Source organism: Acipenser ruthenus, chromosome 2 (genome assembly GCF_902713425.1).
Source record: "Acipenser ruthenus chromosome 2, fAciRut3.2 maternal haplotype, whole genome shotgun sequence".
Taxonomy (NCBI): domain Eukaryota; kingdom Metazoa; phylum Chordata; class Actinopteri; order Acipenseriformes; family Acipenseridae; genus Acipenser; species Acipenser ruthenus.
Window position 1 is genome coordinate 76,956,428 of NC_081190.1, and position 27,641 is coordinate 76,984,068.

Sequence of the window (27,641 nt, forward strand, 5' to 3'; positions counted from 1 at the left end):
GTAAACCTTTGAAAAAATAAGATGCCCAATAACAGATTTACAAAACACTAATACATAACAGTTTCTAAAACATAAAATCAAGATTAGTCCTTATTTAAAATACATACCTAAGGTTTTGTTTTATACCAGATTAGTTTGGGTGTTTCTCATAACAGTGATTTAAGAATATTAAATTTCTTATTCCCAAATCAAATAGCTACACTTATTGGTTTAAACATTTCTAAATGTAGCTGGTTACGTCAGCCTGCCCTAAATTTTACTCCAGTATCAGTAATTGAGCACATGAAAATGAATAAATAAATGAACAGACTAGCTATGGTGAGCCTCTACTTACAGCTTTTTAAAATGTTTCTCGTATATTGCAATTTAACTGCGTTGACAGATTTTAGGACCATAACAGCGCTAGGAGTCAGGAACCAGGGGGTTTTAAAATGCAAACTGTTTGTGGTGACTGTACATCAACAAAACGTTAAAACGTTGAATTAAATTAAATGTTTGAACACTAAAATTAAGTTAAATTATAAAACAGACATAAGAATATAGCGAGTGTGGGGTGCGCCGAGAGTTTAGGGAGCTGCCTTTAAATATACTGAAGTTCCTGTTCGAGTCCACACCACAAATAACTGTATATATCCTTGTGTTAAAATGTTTATCCTCCTTAAGCTATGTAGCTAAATATATATTTTTTGTTTCTAATTAAAAGGGAATACTTAACGCATTAGGATTATTACTACATGTAATTATATCTTACTTAACACTGTTTTTAATAAATACTTTCTTTACCGATGTTGCTTCTTTATAAAAGTGCTTTGTGGTGATCTCTTAAATGCGTCAACATATGTCATGTTGCTGCTCTTTGAAAATACAACAGCGTGGCACAATTTGCAAAATTGCCCCTCCCTCTTCAATAACCGGACTAAAACCAAAATGATCCCAGATATTTGATTATCTGTTTTTTGTGGCTATATCAAAAGGTGAAAGGGTTATCATCTACTGGACATTCCTATTGTAGTTTTTCTGCATTCTTTCCAGTTCATGCGTCTCTCAGTGGGCAAAATCATACATAAAAATAAATTACAGATATAAATATTGGTGATAGAATAAATCTTTAGAATATATATATATCACAACACCCTTAAATGTCATTGTAAAACTAAGTAGTTACACATTTAAGCTACAATACCTGAACCCCCCCCCCCCCCAAAAAAAAAAGCCTGGGTCAACAACACTATCAGAGCAACTTGTACAAAAAGTCTCAAATTATTGACCTAAGAAAATCATGCATGGCATTCGCATGTTTTTTTGTTCACGTAAGAGTTGGTAGCTTACCAAATGTTCAGTGATCCTTACTTTGCACATTCCCAGTGGTTATATGGAGTCAGTAAGCTGACTTGCACAACAAAAAATAAATAAAATAAATAAATCTAGCATTCTGCCAGACAGGGAGCCTGGGGAGATGTATGAGATTGGGCTTTGAAGCAAGCTTTTAGCAAAGCCAATTTTGCACCTTGCCTACATTAAAACAAATGAACTACATATAACTGCGATATCAGAATGTTTGAAAAGCTGTGAACTTCTTCATTCCCTCCCCTAGCTATTTCTGCTGCTTAAGTGGCATTCCAGTTCTGTACACACTACCTTTACTACATCCAGATATACAGTGTAGAAAGTCCCGTAGTATAAAACACACACCTACTTACATAGAGGATCATCAAGAGGGGTGCGCGGAATGCATCAGAGTGATATTTATGATTTATTTCCCAAATTGGGCGCGTTTCCCGTGAACGCGCAACACACACCAGAGTGCACGTCAAGCGCATTCTGTGCATTTCTGTATGTTGCTCCCCCAATAAGAATATTAAATCGGTTGTGTGTCAAGTGTCAAAATGAGTCAATGTATTTAAAATTAGGTTCTGGTTTTTCAATACAGTATTACACACACATACCATGCGTGTCATGGGCAAAGCCCAAAATAAATTTAAAATTACTTATTTTTCAGGCTTCGCCTGTGGGCGAACCACGGTCTGCCCACTGCTTCTTGGGCAGAGTCTGAATCACTCCCTGTTCTTTCATTCCTGTTCCAAGTGACAGGCAGACCTTCGGAAGATGGAATACGAGAAACCCTATTGACGTGCATTTAAAAAAAAAAAACGACAGTATTAAGAACGTAATAACAACCAATAAGTTGTACTGAACTGTCCAATCAGAGAGGGATGATTAGTCGATTCACGTTTGACAGTTTATGACAAGCGATCCAAGAAGAGTTGTAGAGCTCACTTGTTTAAAATAAATTAGTCTTGTACATCATTAAATATTTTATATAATCAAGTCGTCAATAAAAATACATTTAAATATATGCCCATTTTCTGAAACAGGACTCGTGTAGTTTTTATGAATGAGATGAGTGAATGAAGCTACTCGTGTAGGTGGTTCAAGCCATCGGGAGATGCGTCAAATCACTCAACATTTCCATCAATGCGTTCCGTAAGTTTACCAAAGCATTACCATTTTATGTCAAATATTTACGATTAAGATTGGCAGTGTTAGCACAAAGCGACCAATTCATACCTCTCTGCAATAAACTGTCCAGTGGCTGTCTAGCAAAGCACAGCGTTCTGAAACTCAGTGTCATTCTGCGCTCTTTAATAAAGAACGTGTAAAAGTTTCATAAACTGATTGCGTGTCTCAGTTAACTTTGTTTTAGTTTATGCGTCGCGTATTTCAGTATGTTGATTTATTGTCAGCACGAACATGTACCTCAATGCAGCAGTATTTGCAGTGCTGTGCATCCTCTGCCTCATCTGACCCACTTCTGTTATTGTTGCTTTTTGTTTACTTCGAAAGCATTCAAACTGATTTATGTTTTCTCCCCATTCCTCATCCACTCAAAATATTGTATTTGTTTTTCAAATTTAGTTTTTGATCAAGCTAGTAATTCACGCCCAGCAATTGCCACAATAAATCAGACTTTGATTGGACAACAATCAGGTGATAATGTGGTTGTGAACTGACAGAGGACCATGTTTGAACGTTATGATCCTCAGATGCTGAAACATCTGCTGTATCCTAGGATACAGTGTAGGGCTACTTATTACAATGTAAGAGTTCAAATAAAACAGCATTTTAAATCAAAATTGTGTATTGTCTAGAAAATTATTACCAGGAAAATATATATTTTTTAAAAAGGGTATAAAATCAGTAAAAACCGAAAATCCTGTAATTTTTCGGTACAATTCAGAATAAACAGGAAACGCGGAACGCTAGTTATACTGCAGTATGAGACAGTTTATACCATGCTGTACTCAATGAAGTACGATTGCAACCTTCGCCTTTCCCCTCCCTAAGTGTAGTGGGTGATATTTCCGGTTTCGGTATGTTGAAAAATGTAACTTAAGACTAGTTCAGGGCTCCCGAGTGGAGCATCCAGTAAAAGCACTCGCTAGAGTGCAGGATGCACTCTATAGCCTGGACGTCGCCGGTTCGAGTCCAGGCTATTCCACAGCCGACTGTGGACGGGAGCTCAATTGGCCGAGCGTCGTCCGGGGGAGGGACGGTTAGGTCGGCCAGGGTGTCCTCGGCTCACCGCGCACCAGCGACCCCTGTAGTCTGGCTGGGCGCCTGCGGGCTTGCCTGTAAGCTGCCCAGAGCTGCGTTGTCCTCCGACGCTGTAGCTCTAAGGCGGCTGCACGGTGAGCCTGCAGAGTGTAAAGCAGCGGGCGGCTGACGGCACACGCTTCGGAGGACAGCGTGTGTTCATCTTCGCCCCTCCCAAGTCAGTGCAGGGGTGGTAGCGGTGAGCTGAGCCTAAAAATAATTGGGCATTTCAAATTGGGGAGAAAATAATAAAAACTAATGGCAACGACTAAATTAAAACAAAAACAAAAAAAAAACCACGACTAGTTCAGACCCCAATTACCACTTACCTTGGAACATCTTGCCCAATATCAGGTAGACGAAGCTTCATGATAATGACGGTCTGTGAAGCCAACAGTTTTAAGTGCTAATTTTCAACAGTTAATGCATCCCAGTTTCAGTATGAACTGCTACTGCCATCTGCGGGAAGCTGTAGGTATTTAAACTGCAAGGCCATGTGGTACTCATAAAATGGAGCATCATACAAGATGCTTTATTAAATTCTGTACATGGTTTTGAGTAATTTAAATGAAACCAACAGAGGCGCAGACCCTAAATATTAAATGTAGGAAATTTAGAAATGTAAAACATAACTCAACAAAATATGAATTCTCTACAATTCAAGATTTAAATGTTTTGAGAAGTTAATGCAATTGCAAGTTGATTTCGCAACTGAACTCAAGATTTATTTTAATTTTGATATTTCAAGGTAGACACATTTTTTCTGTAGCATACAGTCTATTCAAAATACTGTATTACTCAGTGCGAAAAATGACGGCTTGGCAGGAGCACGTTTCGGAGGACGCGTGTTCCAGCCTCCGTTTCCCGACGTCGGCGCGGGGGTTGTGAGCGGTGAGCCGGGGATACAGATAATAATTGGGCATGCTAAATTGGGGTGAAAATCGGGGTAAAATAATTGGCGACGACTAAATTTATAAAAAAAAAAAAAAAAAAAAAAAACACACACACCACACAAAATACTGTATTACTTTGAAACTAGTCACTAACAGTTTAATTCATAAGTATGTGACCACAGCTGAATTCCAGTCAGGGGTCATGGTATTTTATCAGGTTTAGAAACTCATGCTCGCCCGAGGTGAATTAAATCTCATGAGAACTAGTTGATGTCTGTGTCTCCGTAGTCCTCTGGGCGAGTACTTAAAAATGTACACATATTCTTGCATTAAAATGCAGGGAAGTCAATTTTCTAGCGGGGTGTAGCAGTGGTGAATAAGCATTCACAAATAATGCTTAGAAAAACAGTCACTCGCAACTGAAACTCCCTTCATCTCCCCTGCAATGCCAACCCCACTTAGACATTTTACTTTTCTGTTCTCCCTCTGGGATGCGAAGTTTATTGTTTGAATTTACTGAAACATGTTGCATCTTTTGAAGGAAATGTAAAATAATTTTACAAAAATGGAGATTTATACTGGGTTGCGACCCGGACTGAAGATGTCATTAGCGAAGGGGGCCGGTTGTACTAACGAGGTCAAATAGGTCACGTTTTACTAAACATTTTAAAACGAATAAAACAATTACCATAATGAACATTATCCTAGTATGTTGCTTAAAACATAATATATTCATAAAAGTTGAGTTCTTATCTATAAAACAGTAACAAGTTTAAAGCTTGGGACTGGCTGTCTGTAGCTTGGTGTTTACATTATCGTCAGCATATTGTATGTGATTGGAAGAGGAAATTACTTTTTAAAAACACACTTCTTATACCAATATTAGTACTGGTGAGCAATAATCAGTTCGTTTGAAAACCAGGCTTTAAAAATCACTGAAAATAGGTGCACAGGTGGGGATTCTGTGAGCGCTCTGGGGCTCATGCACCAATGGGGGAAACAAAGGTCCCGCATACTGCAAATAAATCACCTGTTCTGTCAATATATAGTGTGGATGCTTCACAAGCAGAACTCTTATTGCAGCGTTTAAAAATATAAAATCCATTTATACAGAGTCTCCTAGTTTTCTTGAAAAGATCAGTTTCCCTCATTTTTCTTTTGTAGTTGTTATGCTCTCATTAGTATCTATAGTAGATTCAGCATCAGTCCGTTCTGGAAGATTCTACTGTACTTGCTGAAGCGGTTCTCCCACTGCTAATTTAAAAAAAAAAAAAAAAAAAAAAGCCACCTAACAATTTCATCCCGGGGGCTACAGTGAAACGTACGGTCTTTAAATTGGGACTTTAGTGAAGACTGCATGTGTACGCGAGTGCATTAGTAGATAGTAATTTACAACTAATCAGCATTTTTGTAAATAGCAACACATATAACGTACAACAAAATAAACATTTTATTTATGTGTTAATTTCAGGCGGAACTTCATGGGGTCGGCAAGGTGACACAGCTGAGAAGTTTTTCCTCCATCATCCCGTCTGGTGCTGTCAGCGTCAGTTTCTCAGCACACAGTACAATTAAACACTCAGTAACAAGGTGCAATCGGGACTACCAAGTTTCAAAAAGGTACTAGTCCTTTGGACTAGTAGCACAATATTGTTAGTTTCTACCCCTGTAACGGGGTGTAGCAGTGGTGAATACAGTTCCTTGCAAAAGTATTGAGCCCTGACCAATTCTCTCATATTACTGAATTACAAATGGTACACTGAAATTTCGTTCTGTTTGATATTTTATTTTAAAACACTGAAACTCAAAATCAATTATTGTAAGGTGACATTGGTTTTATGTTGGGAAATATTTAAGAAATAAATTGAAATATCTTGCTTGCATAATTATTCAACCCCTGTGCTGTGGAAGCTCCCAGTTTACACCGATGAAAGAAATTGCCCTAACGAGGACACAATTACCTTACCATTGGCCTCCACCTGTGAACCATTAAAGTTGCCGTCACATTTTCTGGATAAAAACCCCCACTGTTGAAGGATCATTGGTCAGGCTGTGAATCTGAAGGAAAATGAAGACCAAAGAGCATTCTACAGAAGTTATAGATAAAGTAATACAAATGCATAGATTAGGGAAAGGGTACAAAATAATATCCAAGTGTTTGGATATCCCAGTGAGCACAGTTGGATCAATAATCAGGAAGTGGAAGCTGCATCACACCACCCAGGCACTGCCAAGAAAATGCCGTCCCTCAAAACTCAGCGCTCAAACAAGAAGGAGACTTGTGAGAGAAGCCACAGAGAGGCCAACAATCACTTTGTAGGAGTTAGAGTTCAGTGGCTGGGAGTGGAGTAATGGTGCACCAGTCAACCATATCAAGAGCTCTGAATAACACTGGCCTGTATGGGAGAATGGCAAGAAAGAAGCCGTTACTCAAAAAGTACCAGTTTGCCAGAAAGCATGAGAGTGACCCAGCTGCCATGTGGGAAAAGGTTTTGTGGTCAGATGAGACCAAGATAGAGCTTTTTGGCCAAAACTCAAAGCGCTATGTGTGGCGCAAACCTAACACTGCCCATGCCTCAAGACACACCATCCCTACAGTGAAGTATGGTGGTGGCAGCATCATGCTGTGGGGATGCTTCTCATCAGCAGGGACTGGGCATCTTGTTAAAATTGAAGATAGAATGCGTGGAGAAAAATACAGGGAAATACTGCAAGAGAACCTGCTTCAGTCCGCTAAAAAACTGAAGCTTGGGAGGAAATTCACCTTTCAGCAGGACAATGATCCCAAGCACAAGGCCAAAGCAACATTGGAGTGGCTCAAGAACAAAAAGGTGAATGTCTTGCAGTGGCCCAGTCAAAGTCCTGATCTCAATCCCATTGAGAATCTGTGGCACTATTTGAAAATTGCAGTCCACAAGCGTCGTCCAACCAACCTGAACAACCTGGAGCAAATCTGCCAAGAATGGGCCAACTGTGTGCAAAGCTGGTACATACTTACTCCAAAAGACAAAGCTGTTATTGCAGCGAAAGGTGGTTCTACCAAATATTAATGTGTGGGGGTTGAATACTTATGCAAGCAAGATATTTCAGTTTATTTCTTAAAAATATTTCCCAACATAAAACCAATGTCACCTTACAATAGGCCTAATTGATTTTGAGTTTTCGTGTTTTAAAATAAAATATCAAACAGAACAAAATTTCAATGTACCATTTGTAATTCAGAATCCACAAAGAAATGGTTAATTGACCACAAAATCAACATTTTGCAATGGCCACCTCAGTCTCCGGACTTAAACCCCATTGAAAACCCGTGGTTTCAATTGAAGAGGGCAGTCCATAAGCGCAGGCCAAAGGATATCAAGGATCTGGAAAGATTCTGTATGGAGGAATGGTCCAAGATCCCTCTCAATGTGTTCTCCAATCTCATTAAACATTATAGAAAAATACTCAGTGTCGTTATCCTTGCAAGGGGAGGGTGCACAAAGTACTGAAAACAAAGGTGCCAATAATTTATAATAAATTTATAATTTGAGAAATGTGTAATTTTGGTTGATGCCACTGAATCATTAATAAAGTCAAATATATTCCACGTGTTGGAAAATTACAATATAGCTCAGTACTGGTATTTATTTTATACCCTAACTAGTCATACTTTCACTCCAGCTACGCTACACAGATTCACATCTTAACCCTTTCAACAGACTAGGCTACTATTTACATTTATCCTATCCAAACGGCAATACATTGCCTCAATATAGGTTGAACAATTTAGCTATTTCCGTAATGTGTGCGTGTTATTATCCAAACAAAACAAAATCATCAAGTTAATCAAAAATGCCCAACCATTTAAAGTGGAGATATCTAAAACAAGCCAAAGTTTCAAGAAACCATTGGGCCACCTTCCACAACACAATACATAAAAAATAAAAAAATTGAAAAATGAAGGAAACGCAGATGGCCTCCACGGGAACCTAATTTTCTTATGCAATTCTCTCAAAATCAATACAAAAAATGTTCAAAAAAAGCAAAATAATCTATTAGCTTCATTTCCATATCATGCGTTCATCACGTGACGCTACCATCTAATATGCTAGTTATTAAATGTTGCTCACGTTGCCTGAAATAGACCATCGTCCTAAAATAGGAGACACATCGCCAGGGTGTTGACCAGGTTGCCATCGATAAGTTGATAAGTCATACATGTGACCAGCCCTTTAAAAATTCAGATACCCACTTAACTTTTTACTGCAGATAGTGAAGTGGCTTTCTCTTGATCAAGGTTTTTCAAAAGGGTTTCCAATTGAACAAAGTTTACAAAACGAGAGGAGGCCATTCAGCCCATCTTGCTCGTTTGGTTGTTAGTAGCTTATTGATCCCAGAATCTCATCAAGCAGCTTCTTGAAGGATCCCAGGGTGTCAGCTTCAACAACATTACTGGGGAGTTGGTTCCAGACCCTCACAATTCTCTGTGTAAAAAAGTGCCTCTTATTTCCTGTTCCGAATGCCCCTTTATCTAATCTCCATTTGTGACCCCTGGTCCTTGTTTCTTTTTTCAGGTCAAAAAAGTCCCCTGGGTCAACATTGTCTGTACCTTTTAGGATTTTGAATGTTTGAATCAGATCACCGCGTAGTCTTCTTTGTTCAAGACTTAATAGATTCAATTCTTTTAGCCTGTCTGCATACAACATGCCTTTTAAACCCAGGATGATTCTGGTTGCTCTTCTTCTAGAGCAGCAATATCCTTTTTGTAACGAGGTGACGAGAACTGAACACAATATTCTAGGTGAGGTCTTACTAATGCATTGTAAAGTTTAAACCGTACTTCCCTTGATTTAAATTCAACACTTCTCACAATATAGTGTGATTTTATTGTATTGTTTGTCAGACAAACATGTCTAGTTCATTTAAATTCAATACTACTTCACGAAAAAGACCAGGGCCTATATTTATCATTCGTGTATGTGCAAGTATTCCCTTCTGAACCATGCTTACGCGCATTTGAACAAGAAGTATGCGACTTATCAACATAGAAGTGTTGGTAACACAGTAGCTCTTCATTGAAGCAGTAAACGGCACTGAACTGTCTGCGTGAGGCGTAAATGTCATTTCACAGCAAGCGCTTCTCATCAAAGCGAGCTTAATATTTGGTGGATGCTTTCACATCGATCATATTGCGAAGAAAGGGCGGAATCAAATACTGTATTTATTTCTCTGTAGGCGTCTGGTGTAAATTTTGTCCGATATATGTATGAAAAATATACAATGTGGCAATTAAGCCATTCAGCTTGTGAATAGTTGTTCGAGTAGGCTACAGGACTGCACCTTAAAAAAAGGCCCACACAGTTGAAAGGTCACAGCACAGAGGCAGGCACATCTACATTGTCCAAGAAACGGGTTTCAGAAGAAGCAAAAGACGAGAGAAACCTCATTTATCTACAGTTCGTAAGAATATGTTCACCCAGTTTGAAGTATTTCATTGAGCTATGTTTAGTTTTGGAGAAAGAGCATTTATTTTGAACATACTAGGGTAGTACCAGGGGAATTAATGTTAGAAAGGTATACTGGGGTACCCTTCATAGTGCAAAAAATAAATAAAACAACCTGCAAGTATTAAATCAGTCATTTTTATAAAAGGTTGCAACACTACTTTGGGTTCAAAATAAATTAGCAAGAGCTGTGTATGAAGATCCCAAGCGGGGGTTACAGTAACATACGATCTATGCTTGGACTGTGAAACAGACAGCTGATATTTAATAGCAATTTAGAACTGGAAAGTTCTCTATTTTTTTGGCGAGTTAGCAACAAGACATGTTATCCATGTTATTTATTCAGCCAATAAATCCTGATTATTGTGATAATTTACAGCCGGTAAAATCGATAAGACAATTGCATTATCACCCAACACTACCGCATATGTAGGAGTATTGCAAACAGCATCAATTTATCATTTGTGCGTGAATATCTAAATTGTTTGCCAAAACTCCAAGGAATCTATAGAAGGGTTCTAGAATTATTCTGCCGTCTAAAAGGGTTAATATACTGAAGTTTTTTCTAAAAGTCCATCCCGATTATTTTTATATTCTGCAAAACTAGAGCCCCTTTCACAAGGGTAACAATACTGCAGAAATCAGCAGCTTGAGACTGGTTTGATAGATGAGTTTTCAGTCAAGTTGCAGAGTTCAGGAGGCAGTGCGTAAAGAGCACATGTTGTTGGATATTTACTTTAAAAGTACAAAATGCCAGACACATTTTATCAATTTGGATTATACGTTCACTGTTATGTAAAAACGGTATACATTTATTTAAGGTTAAAATGGTTAACCGAATTACATCCCTATTAAGTGCTTTGGATCAAATCTTGCAATTAAGCAAAAACATCACATACAAGCATACTTCATGCCATTGTTTTATTACTAAAGTAAAAATAAAAAAGGGACAAATAGATAGTCTCTATAATTTCAGTAGTTGCTGAAATACTGTATACTATTTAGATATTTTCTGTTGCCAGAACTTTTACGATTCACTGTAAGGATGATTGACTAACACGGCAAATCACACCAACGTTCAGTTATTGTAAACACTAGGCCTTTCTCCTACTACAATACTGAATGACGCTGTCAGAAATTAAAAAATCAGCACAATTTCTACACGCAAGAAAATTCTTACAAAACTAAAAGAATTACCCCATCAGGGGTTTTGCCTCATGGATTTCAATCCATTCCAAAAACGCAAATAACCTTAAAGACTGCACAGCCATGAACCTCTCAGTAACAGATACAGATGATAGATTGAAGTCTGATAAAACTGAAATCAGCATAAGAACTTTTAAAATCTGTTTTCACTGGGTCCATAAAACACACACACAACAATTTAACTTAATCACTTAAGAGCAGCCCTAACTCCTGAATAAAAATCTTTCTGTTGGGTATATGTCACCAGCCGATTTATCAAAGCTTCATGCTGGTTAACAGTTCACTAATCTGCATCTTGACAACAAACACTACAAAATCCGAGCCTCCCAGTGTCCAAATAGAGAAAGGGCACTGAATTTGTGAGACAACCAACGTGTGCAGTTAAACTATTGCAAATATTAATTTGTAGAAAAGGAAAAACAAGGTCATAGTATGGCACAGCTAAAACAAACACTTTAACCATGTGTGACAAAGAATGAATCTTGGTTATAAATCTCCCTCCCGACCTGTGAGGGCGCTGTGTAAAGGGAACAGAGTGCCCTGGACCGGATGGCCTGACAATTCTTTCCCAAGGTTACACAAGTCGGACATCTAGAAATCATCAACCCGGAAGGAAGCAATATGGCAGTCGCAGATTGGAGGAGTTTACCAAGGGGGCGTGATTGACGGTACATAAGGGGACATAGCGAGGTGATCTGTTCCTTTTGTTATGGTTAACACAGACACCGGAAAGGAGTGTTGTGAACGTATCGTGAGTGTTTGTTTTATAGTGTCTAAATTCTACTTGTTTGCTATTATTAGACGGCTAACACGATCCGGAGCGATCGATATAGGCCAGCACTAAATCCGGACAACACTGCAATTTTGTTCACAATAAATTGTATTTCACCACAAGCACTATAGCAATCACTTAGAACTTGTGATCGTGTGTCTTTGTGTGTCTTACTGTCTTCATCACTACAACCTGTGTATTATTTTCGGGACTGCTACCCGTTGTTTTGCCAGCGCAAGACACATAGGTGTGTAGTTCCTGGGTTATTCTTTGTGGTCACAAGACCAGGATTATAAAGGGAAATAAAACCACTTTGGACTGTGAACTTTGTTGTTTGTCTTCTGTTCCACAATCATATCACCACCAGTGTTCCCTCTAAGCTTTTTAGATACTGAGAAACTTGCCATTTTCACAGAATAAAATTCAGTGAGAAACCTTTGGCCACGCATTAACCCTTTTAATATATTTTTGTTGCATTGTACAATTTTGAAACAATATTCCAACACAAGTATCTCAATTTTACAATTTACTTTAAATTTAAACAAGATACTTATTGTGGCTCTGTCTCAGATTTTGAATCACCCCCTGATCCTATGCAGCCCTGTCAGTTATCATAGATATAGACTGCATGCTTAACTGGTGGCCTACATAAAATTGCTATACTACTGCATAACACTGGTGTCTGCACTGCCTTCAATTGTAACCATCTTTAGGACTACCAATTGCTCCATTTTTGGAAATACCAAATTCCATTTTTCAAAAAATGGCCAATTCCATTTGTTCCCACTTTATCAACGTGTTAATTAAATACAGCATTTGAATATAAATATAATGTTGCTAGTTAAAAGTAGTAAAGTTAATAAATATTACCACAACCCCCCAAGAATTATATTACAACGGTTCAGAAAACCAAATGTCCCGCACGGTTGTGAGAATCATATTTACAATCTTCCACTAACACAGTAGTTCAGTCTACAAATAAAGGTGTTTGAAAAGACCTGTTTAGCTTATTGCTGGCATTTACAATAATAAAAAAATATGAAACAGTTTAGTAACAGTCCAGAAATGTCATGCGAGAGTAATCAAGTTTAGTGTTTTACTGGCATTATAATAACCAGGATAAAATATGAAACACTGAAAGGCATGTTGATTGACTCATTGCTCTAAAACAGGTTCACTGCTATTACCCGATTGTAATTTAAATAGCACCCCCTTATGTAAATGCATAATTAATCCTCAATTGTTTTTTTCCTAATTCTGCAGTGTTATTTGCAAGATTTAAAAAGAGTCGTGTCTCCATACAGGGTGTCTTTATGAAACCAACGGTGTGTAGTGTAGGGACTACATCCTTTACACAGTAAAGTGATCCATTTCCTTTAAGGATTGACTAGCTAGAAAAATAGTCAAGCTCATTTCGTTGTCATCGGAAAATTCAAATTAAGAAACAGCCACGGTTTAAAATTGCTAATTATAACTTCATTAAAAGGCAGGTAGTGTGGAAAGAAATAAAACAAACAATAATGAAATACGCAATTAATTTAGCTTACTTCGGGAAAGCTCAGTCTTGAGCGCGGTATCTTAGCTCTTCGTTTGCAGCATAGAAGAATGCATTGCTTTGCCATTGCTGCCGCCTTACTTGCTTTCTTATTCTCTGTGTTTACAACTGGCATTATGATATTTACTCGTACATGATCACGCGAATTACAGCACAACTTTAATACGATTGCACCATCCTCATTAGATAATCTGATTTCTTTTAGCTCTGTCTTACTGCAACATTGCTTTTTTTTTTCTTCATTGGTGCAGCCGCCATATTGAGTTTCAGCAGACATGGAGTGACATGGTTCCTGCAGCTCTTAGCTGAGCAAATTTAAAACCTTTAAGACTTTAAGACCATTTTCACATCAAGTATACCAAACGTAAACACTAAAATTGTGACTTGTTCAAATACCATCTAACAATTATTTATTCAAGTTGTATGAATTGTAAAATAATCAAACATGTTGATGCTAGTACAATACATACAGTACCAATGCAATGAAAACAGTTGATGACAAGGGTTATTGTTCAATCTTTCTTTAATCAATAGAGCACCAGTTCATTCCAGCTGATCAACAAACAACTCAATTATATATGTATGAAATCTTAAATGACATTAAGAGCTGTCAAAGCTGAAAAAAACAGCACTCACTTGACCTACGTTCTGACACGTTATAAAAATTAAATATAGTTTGACTAATATATATTTAGAATCCTGGAGATAACTGTTTGAACCATTAGCATTGTTTAGCCATCAGTATCAAATTTAATCTTTAAAAAAATAAATAAATAAATAAATAAATAGTCCATTGCATTTCTTGTTTGTTTTCTATACATTTGGAATCACTCATTGTTTTTTACAACAAAGAGAGGCTCGAACGAGTGGTATTTGTGGAACTAATCCGTTGTTTATTCAGCAACACACATAGGCTACAACTAGTAGCGATTCATTTTATTTATTTATTTTGTTTGGCAGACTTACACAAGGTTACGTACATAGTAAACTAAGAACTGTAAAAAAAAAAATTATGGTGCACAAACTGATTTTCTGACAGCGTGAAGCAGCTCTCTAGAAAGTACACACCGTCTGTATCGGCGATATATAGCTATGGTCTGGAGGATGTAACTGACGCCATTTTGGCTCACAGAGTTCTTATCATGCACTAAGTAAGCGGGAATTTGGATCCAACATGTCACATACGGTCTTCAGTTTCATAACACTCAACGAGTTGAGAGACAACCCGGTTTCCTTGTTACAACGAACAAATCAGCCACGCGATAGGCTGGTAACTCGACTCCTGTGCGCCACGCAGTTTGTTCATAGGGTGAATCAAAAGAACTGATTCAATGGGGACTCTGATCCAATTCCCATCCAGGTTTACAATACACATGGTTTTCAATCGGGAGACGCAGCGCCACGCACACGTACCGATTAAGCTACGACTTCTCACTGTAGATCGGCTACACACACTATACGAGATATCTCGTCGCAGACCGCGCCTATTTTCATTGCAGAATCGTAGACATCATTCGGGAGAATCATGGACTCAAGCGAGGATGCGATCGCTGTTGTCTGTGCGTTGTTTTGCAAAGATAAAAATAAAACGCAGAGAAGATCCATTTGGGTGCGCAATTGGCTTATGTAGATTTTGCTATTAATATTTCTCTGATATGAAAAATATTAAATACTAGAAAAATACTCAAATTTTTTTTTTTTTTTTTTTTTTTTTTTTTTTTTTTTTTTTAAACTTGCTTCCAAACTTTCTTTAAAATCAATTTCTGCCTGGAAGTGAGGTCTTTTGCCCCACTCCCACTGTGACGAGGTTTCAGCAGCTTTCTGTGTTTGGACTTCTACCACTGACCAAACAATTATAAATACATATTACAGTATCATTATTAGTATCTATGTAATTGAAGCATGAAGTAATGCATTTTGAATATGTAAGTACTATGTGTGTATAATAGGACCGTGGATATTGCTAATGTCATACTCTGCAAATTCCAGCATGAGAACTTATACTTCAGGGACATAGACTGCACAAATGTTCAATATTGCGATAAAAAAAAAGTTTATAACATTAGTCTATAGCAATGTCAATATTTATTTCATTGACGTCTGTGCTCTGAACCAACTCGAGGTGCATCCAAAATAATAAAATCAAATCTGTTCAAAAAAGCGCAACACTCGCTCCTACTAGTACAAAATATTTATTAGATTAAAAGATTGGCGTGGGAGATTGGCCGTCAAGCGGTCGTCAGATGAATAATTTGAAGACTTTTATAAATATTTTGTACTATGAGCGAGTGCTGCACTTTTGAACAGACTAAAATAAAACTTTAATAGCTACTACAAGTTTGTTATAGGTTTAAATATGCAACAACGTCACCTACATTCTATATGTCACACACAGAAGCGCACCCCTCCTCCTCGTATTTGATTAAATTAGACATACAAGCATACAGTAGGGGTTTGAAAGGGATATCGAATACGAGTGACTGTAGAAATTGATTCTAATGAGAGCACACACTACCACACACAGTAGGCCTATCTGCTTCGGCGTTAACAAGTTATAACAATTATTTACTTGGGTACCTGAAGTTCCAAAGGAATTTCCCTCCATCTTTGCTCTTTCAATGAGTGATCACGATAGGAAATGTCACTTATGTCAAAGACACACGGGTGTTCCTGCCATATCTCCACTATCCTTTCCTCAATTTTGAGGTTCCACACCTTGCCGGGCACAGCATTTCTCTTATTTTTCGGGATAAAAATGCTGCTCTGCCTCGGAGGTGTCAATCACCGGGCTACGTATTTTTTAAATGGGAACAATATTGTATTCATTTTTTAATACATAAAACCCAAATCCCCACAACACAATTGAGCTCGCTAGTAGTAGTATCAATTCGAGTAATATGCATTATACAAATCAAAAGATCGAATTTTGCATGCAAGTGACATTTAATGTGCGATTTATAGTATTAACACCTTGTCAAACGATTTCTGTTAACAGAAAAAAAAATTTTTGTATTATTGTGTTCTGATCACAGCGCAAAAGTGAGTGCAAGCGCGAGTGGCACTTGCCCCCAATTTTGTGGCCCAAAAATGGAGCGAAGATGTAAAAAAAATAAATAAATAAAAACACATACTGCACTGAAATGGTATTCTGAAGACATGTCTTCCCCAGTTATAGAGCGCCCAGCTGGTCAAAAAAGGCAGCCACTAGGCTTACAAAATTGGAACAAAAATAAATAAATAAATTGCACGTGTTAAGTTAGTTATCGTGAGCGAATTAGTATAAAATGTTATTACTATCATCACCAATAGGTAGCTAGCTAGCTAAGTTACTAATATTTGGGGAAATGTTGAAGCTACATCACATACACAGAGAAATGATTGTTATCGAAATTATTACATGTTGACATTTAATCGGAATTAGGCCCGACGGTCTGAAAGTAATTCATGCTCGTCTTGCTTTCATACCCTTCGCATTCAGGGCCGGTTACATTTAGCTAGTATAATATACAGTACTGTGCAAACGTTTTAGGCAGGTGTGAAAAAATGCTGTAAAGTAAGAATGCTTTCAAAAATAGACATGCTAATAGATTATATTTATCAATTAACTAAATGCAAAGTGAGTGAACAGAAGAAAAATCTACACAGTACTGTATATATAGTGCACATGGCTTCTGTTTCATGAAAATGGGCCAGTGTGCCAAAAAGCTGAATTAAACTTACAAACCATTTTTTTAAAAACATAAATTACAAACTAATCCTAACTTTCCCACCACATATCATATTTGTTGTACAGTCAGAATCTGAGACTGCATACCTTAGTGCTGTATACTCGTTTCCGCGACATGGCACATCTTTCACAAATCTGGTTTTCTAGAACTAAGCAACCAATAAGTCAAAAGGAAAGCGCTGAAATCAATAAATCAAAGAAACTATGGAAAGAAAAAAAAGAAAATAAAAAGAAAATAAAGACGAACATTTAGAGTGGACATTTCATGACAGTGGGGAAAAAAAAAAAAGTAAGGTTCTGACTTGTTTGGCGTCAGTTTACCGGACTTGCAGATAAAACAGCAGCTTTATTTGTTGTGAATTCAATATTGTTTACATCATATCCAGTGTCACAGTAAGATGTCCCGATGGATACCCAGATATGATCGAACTGCCTAACACTCGGATCTGGGATCCGATGTGTTTAGGCCCTGACTTGAGAGGCGCTACACAAGCGACAACGCTCTGAGAAGGATTGTTGTTATTTTGTATTATGAATATTGTTTTAATAGTGTTTATTAGAATTAGGGATGGGAATTTCTAATAGTTTCCTATTTGAATACACAGGGTGCACTATTTTTGTGTATTCGATTACCCGAACTCTGGTCCCTTACGCTCCCAAGAATAGAAGGCAAATGCGTGTGTACAAGCAGACAGCATAACAGTGTAAGCCAGTAAAGTTTAGCCAGGTTCGCAAAGGTGTACAAACAATGTCCAAGACGAGATTTCTTCATTCAATACCCTATTTCCTTAGGCACAAGTTTTTACTTTTGTTTACTGAATTAAAATACAGAATTCAATGAGCAGCAACATCACAGCTCTTCCAATTAAAAGCAACAGTAGCATAATATTGCACAAACCACCAAATAATTTTTGCTGTGGTGTATTCAGAATAAAACAACCACCATCATATAGCAACCTAAATATTCTACATCTGTTTAATTCTAACAAATATTTATAAAATAATCTTAAGTGTAAATATTGTAACCTGGCCAAAATAGAAAACACATTCCAACATTACAATAATTTAACATTACCAACACAACTAGCCATCAAGTACTGACATCAGATGAAGCCAAGTCAAGTTACTTTGTTTATTTAATAACCTGTAAATAATTCAAAACAAGGATACCTGGTTGTACTTTTAATGGTCAGTGCAAATGTTGACGTTACTCCATCCATTTACAGAAAGTCAACAGCAGATGTTTTACATTGAACTGCAGTCCAGAGTTAAGAACTCCTTTCCAACTCCAAGTATCTTGCCTTTTCATATTAGTCACTGCGTTCTGCTTAACATTTAATGTGTCTTTATATTCATCAGAACGTTAAATTACCTTTCTAGCAGTGTGGAGTAGTGGTTAGGGCTGTGGACTCTTGACCGGAGGGTCATGTGTTCAATCCCAGGTGGGGGACACTGCTCTACCCTTGAGCAAGGTACTTCACCAGTAAAAACCCAACTGTATAAATGGGTAATTGTATGTAAAAAAGAACGTAATTGTACGTAAAAAATAATGTGACATCTTGTAACAATTGTAAGTCGCCCAAGGGCGTCTGCTAAGAAATAAATAATAAATTTCAATGTTACCCAAATTTGGATTACTTCTTTTAGCACTTGCTATATACATTATTATTTCAGTTCACCAGTGCCATGCTCCCAGAAGCCGTTTCACGACTGGCTAGCAACAGCTGCAGAAGCTGCTGCGTACAGTCATTACAGCAGAACACATGCAGGGATCTGTTAACATCAGCTAAAAACAAGGCAATAAAATTGGCAACATTTTCAAACAGAATACGATTACTGTAGAATGTTGCCATTACAAGCACTGCATAATTAATTAGGGTCCTTACGTTTAATATGCAAATAACGGGTTTAAGACTGACATAACATGTTAAGCGTCAGCATTAAAAAAATTATAAAGATGCGTTTGCGTCTAATAGTAGCTAATGTATAAAGTTTTTTTGTGTACTCCAATATGTAATATGCTATTCGAAAAGTTTTTTTTTGTGTGTAATCGTGTATTTGACTACACTGACCCATCTCTAATTAGGATTATTATAATTCAGTTTCAGCGTTGCTGTGACCATATGGTAACAGCTTGGTTGCGGCTTTGCGTGTGAAAAAATGATTGACTATCATTTGTAAACATACATTTTCAAATCTTGAACACTGTATTTTCATTTTCTGACAAGCACACACGTGTGCATGTTAAATGGCTGAAGTAACATATATTGAAAGGCTTCGTTTAGCCACTTTCTTGGTTACCATACACAGTTAGAAACATACTGAAAATAAAAATCATCATGAAAAAAATATATAAATATATTGGGCCAGATAAAATTGCATCCAGGCCAGCCAGTAGAAACACTAGCTCAGTGGCCCAAGGTGACAGTAGTTAAAAATCTAAACGTAGAGCCCTGGAATGGGTAAAGGACCTGAGGTACAGGCCCTGGCTGTACAACACTGACCATGGTATATTACAACCTAAAAAATAAATAGGTTGATTGATTTGTGTAACTAACGATTACTAACGATTATACAATGTGAATAGCGTAAATTACCAATGAAGTAGTATAATGCTGTTAATAATCCATATGGGAGAGTACTTCCACTTATTTTGACACTTCCTGCAATTATCAATTCTCAGTTTGCTTGCATGAATTAAGATTTGTGTGTTGAAGTGTCAATGGAAGGCAAACCAAAACTTGTTAAATATCAAAGACGTGAGTGTTAAAAACACAGCCTGGAGGTTTACTGACTGTGGGACGAACTGCACTTAAACAGAAAGGGAACCAGTCTACTCAGAGAAAGGATCCTTGAGGAGGTCCAGAAGCATTTAAACTAGAAACGAAGGGGGGAGGAAACAAAAAAACAGAAGGGAGACCACATCAAAACAAGGGCAACAACTCAGGTAAGACCACTATTAAATGTATTTATCTTAATGCTACAAGTCTCAGAAACAAAAGGTTAGAACTTGAAGCTACTGCACTAACAAGTAACTACGATGTGATAGGTGTTACAGAAACTGTTGTCTGAGAGTGATGGAGACTAATATAATATTAGTGGGTACACACTGTATAGGAAAGACAGGCAGGACAGAAGAGGCGGAGGGGTAGCACTATACATAAGAAATAGTCTTGAAGCCCAGGTGTTAAATCTGGACAAAGAAAACAACGCCAAATCAATATGGGTCAGAATAATGGACAAAAATTCAAAAGGGCATAATAGGAGCATTATTATTATTATTATTTATTTATTAGCCGACGCCCTTATCCAGGGCGACTTACAATTGTTACCAGATATTACATTATTTTTACATATAATTACCCATTTATACAGTTGTTTTTTTTTACTGGAGCAATCTAGGTAAAGTACCTTGCTCAAGGGTACAGCAGCAGTGTCCCTCACCTGGGATTGAACCCACGACCCTCCGGTCAAGAGTCCAGAGCCCTAACAACTACTCCACACTGCTGCCCTATATAGCACGCTATAGACCGCCAAATTCAGACGCTGAGCAAAATAATCTGTTATACAATGACATTCAAAATGCGTGTAGAAAAGGAGACGCCATACTAATGGGGGATTTCAACTTCCCCCATATAAAACGAGAAACCCGGTGGGGAGCACGACAGACGAAATTGAAATGGTGGAAATGACAAATGACTGCTTCCTAACGCAATTTGTCAAGGCACCGACTAGACGGGAGGCATGCCTTGATTTAGTCTTTTCAAATAACGAAGACAGAATAACTAAAACAGAGGTCAGAGAGCCATTAGCAAACTCAGACCACAACATGGTCTCATTTGAAGTATTTTTTAAAACCCCAAAAGTAATGACTAAAGCTAAGGTTTTCAATTTTAGAAAAGCAAACTATGAAGGTATGAAACAGACTAACAGAAGTAGATTGGAGTAAAATAGAGAAAACATCCACAGAAAAAGGATGGCTGTTTTTTAAAAATGTAGTACTAGGCGCAAAACAATTACATCCCAAAAGTAGACAAAAATCTAAAACAAAATGGCCAAAATGGTTTAATAGATCAATTAAAAAAAATATTTAAATATTTATATATTTACCCAAAACCTTGCTTAATTATAGGAAATTACATGTCAGCACTATACTTGGATCCAAAGCGCGCGTCTGCCGATGAAAATAAAAATATGGCTAAAAACAAAACAGAATTCGGTTCAACAGAGACAGTTAGTAACTTAAAAACAAATACGCTAAATGCTCCGTGTCTGTCTGTGTAGTTTGAAATTTGAATGTGCCGCCCCTGCTTTCTCTGCGACGCTCAGCCAATAGGCAGGGACGGGACGTGCATATTCTATGCGATTTCCATCTTTCACAATATTTATTTAAATGAATAAAGGACAGTTTAAATTAGGTTTATTTAATGTTACAGGTTTAAACATATAAAATGTTTTTTAAATTTGACACTCAAGGAGTGCCAATAGTGGACGGCAGTGCCTAATGCAGCTGAACAGGTGGGCGTCGGGTAAAAAAAAAAGTTCGGGAACCCCTGATCTAATCAACCGAACGACCTGTAATCACGTGATGAATTACGTGTGGTGTACTTAGTGGTTGCAATCCCGTACTTACTAACTAGGCAACCAACCCGTCTTTAATTAAAACGATGAGATTTGAAATTCGCTTGAACGATACAACCCGTCTGCAGCTACTCAGCTCAACACGGCATAGAAATGGAAAAAAATAAAATTGACTGTGACAAAGGAGAGTATATACCTTCAGTTCTACACTTAACTGGAATGTGCTTGTTATTTGTTTTATGAAAACTGCACAGAATTAACCATCGTTTTCAGTTATTTTTGTTCATTTGACTGTATTTGAACAAATGCGGTTTCTTGATTAAACGTCAAATAAAATAAAAACCTGCACTCGTTTCTGTTTTCACTTTGCCTGCTTAATCCCCTTGTTGTGTGATGGTGACTAACAGGGTAAAAAATATTTAAATTCAGGTGTTAAGGGAAGCGTTTTAAAGAAAAACTGTTTTTGTAAATTTCAAAAGTTACCAGGATCTCAGTCCGCAACCTTATTTTTATTTTATTTTTTCAGACACATTAGAATGCCAGGCTTTAAATTGTTGCAGTTAAGCAGATTAAAAAAAAAAAAAAGTCACCTCGTTCTTGATTTTTCTTCTATTTCATTAGTAAGAGCTGGAGATCAAGTCTTATCGAGAACTTTTATTAAATTCAACTGAATGTTACTACAATGCCTAACAGCAAGTATCAAATTATAGAAACAGTTTACTGATTTTTTGAAGTGTAATGATTCCTTAAATTCTGTAATGTGTCAAAGTGGTACAGAATTGTATTCTTATTTTCAAAGTTCGGTATATGGTATGTTTAATTACAATATTTCATTTAACATTTGTTAAGCTTTGTAATTTTGTACGCTTAATGTGGTAGAAGTTACTATCTCTCTATCTATCTATCTAGCTATATCATCATCAGTAGGTACTTGTGTACGTTAACTATTCTATACAATAAAGGTACAGTAATTCTGTTCGATTATCCATACAAATCGATTATGCTAATTAGTATCAGTCCCAATTGGGTTGGATAATTGACAACTGTATATATGATATCTAAAATATACATTTAATTTGTTATACCTTAAGTAATAGCTACTTAAATAAAGCACACGGACAAAAGTTAAATAACCACTGACGCATGCGCATAATTCAGCAAATGCCAGAATTCGGCACGACAGTCCCCACCTGTTTTCAAAGAACTAATGATAACGACACTGTTTTGCAGTCAAGCACAACGTTAGGGAAGACTAATGTACCACTACTTAGAAACTATAGTCGTGGGTGGCTTAATTTGTTATTGAGGGCAAGTCATAAGCACAAAGTCAAGTATCGGCATATAACAAGAGAGAAAGTAAACGCACACACCCTAATTACGCGATTGTTAAACTCTCTAATGGCTACCCCAAGTACAGGTACAGTACCTCTGAACTAGACACTTGCGTTTAAATGTAGAGTTTTGTAGTATTTATTTTAAACGTGTATATAACGGGCTTTTACTGCACATGCACCCTGTAGAACACCCAGTAGAGAGTAGTATTAATCACAGTATCAAATCAATCAGTACTGACGCACACATTCAGAACACACACGTGCTAAACAAGCAAGCCACGCATTCACACTGGTAAGAAAAATAAAATTGAAGCGTCATACTGAATAAAGAATTGAAAGAACTTTGCTGAACAAAAACACCAGACCAATTATGATGGCTAATGGTATAAATACTTATCTAAATGCATATGGAATATCCTACACTTATTTAAAACACGTTCTTGATTAATGTGGTTTGCCGAAACAAGCGGTAAAATTCAAACTACGCACAAGGCATTTTATTATTAACTACAGTAAACAGGCAATTCAATATTTTACGTCGGTAGCATGCCTTTCAAAAGTAAGACTTACTCTGTTTCACTTACTGGCCAGTCCTTTCCAAAAATGGCTGAATGATGAAATATAGGTCCCCCTTTTTTTAACCGCATGCACCACTTGCACACTAACGAATTACGTTTCACGCTGTACATTATTACATCGTATTTCCGCATACATTTAGACAAGTTTTAACGTTAAGTTCGTTTTACATTTACAAAAAATGCGTTTCAATTATACGCAACAGCTAAGCAAACCTATGTAAGTCTGGCGTATGCTATACACGTCGTCCATTATTACAACTAATAACGTTACATACCTTAACTGATAAATGCAGCTTTGTAGTGCTTTCATTTAGTTACTGTAGTTTCTTAAAACTACCTGTGAACCAGCTCTGTTCTTCCAAATCTAACGCGAACCCTAAAGCTACACTGAACCTGGGAGCCCACGAGCGGGAAATTAGCTGTATTAATTGACATTCTCGCCAGCCAATCATCAGCTAGAATCGAGAGCATTCCAAATGGAAATTTGCAATTTCTAACACACCAATCGTTGAACTTAACAATATGCATGTGTTGGCGTTTTAAAACACACCCACACCCATACACATATTACGAGAGGTAAGGAAATGATCCGAACGTTTCTGCTAACTTGAAGATAAGTAAATGTATTGTAGTAATGCTGTCTCAAAATAGTTACAATTTTTTCAAACATCTTCAAGCTTTAAATCCGCTTTCAAATAGTCCTGGTAAATTTTTTTAAGTGCATGGGTTGCCGTCTACCGGTATATAAAAAAGAAAATATATTTCTAGACGATTCAGAGGCGATTCAGAGGCGCTTTGTTGAATTTTGTCCTAACAATGCATGGATTGCTAAAATAATTAATGTCGTTCTAATTGTTTTCTTGGAGTTTAAATTAAGTTGCAAATTGAAACTCGTCACAAAACGACCAATGTACAAAAACAACTTTTAAAGTCTCTGGACTTTTTATCTAGTCGATGGTTGTTTAGAAATGAATGACCCACAGTCCCTGTTCACGCAGTGCATGCACACACAAACACACACACACACACACTTGTCACTACAAAGGTACACCCTCCATACACAGATTAACACCGATATTTATTTATTTATTTATTTATTACAGTAAAGGGCATACAATGTATATACATATTACTTGATTTAATGTTATTATTTGCAACTTTGATTTATTGTCCTGCTGTAGGTGGGTACAGTAGCTCTAGTAATGGTGCTGCACCTTTCACAAAACTGACGTGTCACTGAGGTAACTGTACTAGCAAAAACATTCGTGCACCAGGCCAGATTTATTTATGTACTTACTTATTTAAACTGTGGTTAATAGAAAGACAAACCATGGCAGTTACTTTAATAATCTTATCCACTGCCTAATTCGCACTATATATATATATATATATATATATATATATATATATATATATATATATATATATATATATATATATATCTGTAACCACACCAATAGCGCTTTAATAACACAAGTGCATCTTATTTTTTCTCAGATTTTTGTTTGGCTGGAATTCAAACCTAATTCCTATAGTAAACCATAAAATGACGTTTCATACAATGTTACTATATGTTGATACTGGCTCCGCACCTTAGTCCTTCCATTGTGTTTGCATTCAGTTAAGAACGCACGTATTGTTTTCTGCAAGGTATCGCACAAACACATGCACCTATTCTAATGTCCATTCCATTCCTTCAATAGCTACTGCTCTGAAACAGCAGAGAAAGTTGCCGGTCACTAAGAATATTACCAAGCTAATACAATTACTGCAGTCTCTATGTAGAATTATATTAATCTAATCATGTCCAATAATGCTATCTCTTTAAAGCTATCGCTGTAATAATCCCCAATATAGTGTGTATGAAGCTAAGCCTCAAATAAAGCCATCCGTTGATCTTACTAGTTCAATTCCCAGCACATGCAACATCACTAAAAACTACCTATAGCATCCTAAACTCGTTTCTATTGTTATATGGGTACTTTTCACGCAGTGAAAATTATACTAACCAGTGTTAATGCATGCATACTGTACTTTGGTGTGGCATTTCTACATACCATATTAAGAGTAACTATTTCATCTAGAAGTATTAGACAGCATTACAACAAAACACATATATGTAATCATTGTTTAATTTAAACATGCCAAATATATAATACATATACAGATTTAAGTCATTGTCAACTTATTATAAAGTAGATGTCTAACTAGCAATAAAAGCAAAGAAACAATTAATGAGATGTCCTTACCGTTTATATATAAAGTTAAAGACGTCCTTACTAGGAGAGCTAAAGCCAAAATTGTCACTATATCTCTTACACAACTGAAAAATACTACTTGCAGCCAGCCTTTGCAAGATCAACCCCGTAAACTTGATATTATTGTCGCAAACAAAAAAAATAAATAAAAAGTATAAGAAAAAAAAAGGTTCAGTAATAATAAAACACTAGTGTGTCTTAATAACAACAATACTAAAATAAAAAGGGAAAGGTAACAACTGAAGAAACAAAAGAAGAATCAAAGAAGGTAAAAAAAAGAGCCGGCTTCTGCCTCTCTCTTTACAGGTTCACAACACAAACAGGCGACATCACTAGTGAGAACTGAAGTAAGGAGGAGGTTGTCTTTAAATGGAAGGTGGTCCTGCCGGTAGATTTATAGGGCCGTATCACAGCAGAGCTATACCTCTCCGCACTAACGGTGCAGCATCCTTTCAGTCTATTACAAATGTTGAGAACACACATGTACGCGGAAGTATACGCCTAGGGATCGATTTATCTAGCATGCTGATATGAGGGACTCTTCGATTGGTTGTATGGTGACTTCTGGATTCGTCTTTCTCCAACAGTCCCGAAATGCGATTGGTTTGGTTGTTTTGTCAATCACATAGATCTTGAGAATCACGTCCAACTAGGCTGAAGTGTGAAACAAAGCTTTCCAAGTGAAGAGAGGATCTGTGAGAGCGAGGTTGAAGTCAGGAGATATCGTTGTTTCTCAGCTGATACAGAAAGGATAAACAATAATATGGTGATGCGGTCAGTGGGTTCTAAGACAGAAGGGCAAGATTATCAGCACCTATAAGATTGAATATTGGTTTTTTTTCTGCATCTGCACTAAAAAAAAAGGAAGAAAGACATATCACCAAAACAACGCTGAGGAAATTATTTCCATGAAAATAAAGTGATTGTCTTAATGTAACTAAGTGATCTGTCAGGAGCTACTGAAGGGCGTGTCCTTATCCGAGTGAGAAGCTAGACACTAGAAACCTCTGCAATTCGCGTTGTAAATGTGCTTGCTCGTTTAAATAAGGATAATCGAAATAATATGTTTTTAATTCTTAACTATGAGTTTCGGTTTAAATTAACCAAGTTAACATTGCTGAGTCTATGAGATGTTTGCAGTGGGCTATAGTCATTTTAACAATGAACATTTTTTTTTTTCTCCAAAGGTCATCTAAGAATAAAGGCAGCTGGGTCATTTAGGGAATTCTACAGCATATAGTAGATGGTTATTTGATACTGCCTTGCCCACCTCTGGTAGAAAATGAAGCAAATGAATGATTTAAAAATACTCAGGGATTCAAATCGGGTATCTTGAAAGTGTCCTTGACTGATGATGTGTATCAATTATTCAGTGCGCGGGTTGCTGAAAATAAGATTTCATTGAAGGGAACTTGTTTGCCCAACTGTCTTCGCTAAATTGTTTTAATATATAAATAGCTGATGACCACCGACGAAAATGCATTTCTGTATGGAACTGCAACACTGTTAATAAATCAACTACATAGTAATGTTCGAGTTTATTATAAGATTTTTTTTTTGACAACGTAAGCAGTAATCTTAATTTACTAGAATGAATATTAGAAAAGCAAAATAATGTCATAATCAAATATCTAGCAGTAACATGCATACCGATTAC

The 27,641-nt window shown here is 36.9% G+C and overlaps 1 protein-coding gene across 10 annotated transcripts in view; it reads right to left on the reverse strand.

The window, feature by feature from the left end:
* LOC117408719 (ELAV-like protein 2) overlaps positions 1 to 26,414 on the reverse strand; it is an 85,943-nt gene extending 59,529 nt beyond the window's left edge. For 5 of the 10 annotated variants that reach the window (XM_059001611.1, XM_059001594.1, XM_059001620.1 and 2 more), the window contains exon 1: positions 24,002 to 24,120. In XM_059001611.1, coding sequence (XP_058857594.1) covers positions 24,002 to 24,036 — 35 coding nt within the window. In that variant the 5' untranslated portion in view covers positions 24,037 to 24,120. Of the gene's footprint in view, positions 1 to 24,001; positions 24,121 to 25,975 lie in introns of those variants that run through there. The other 5 variants (XM_034013971.3, XM_034013970.3, XM_034013972.3 and 2 more) reach the window with 5 other exon arrangements.
* Between the last annotated feature and the right edge of the window lie 1,227 nt (positions 26,415 to 27,641).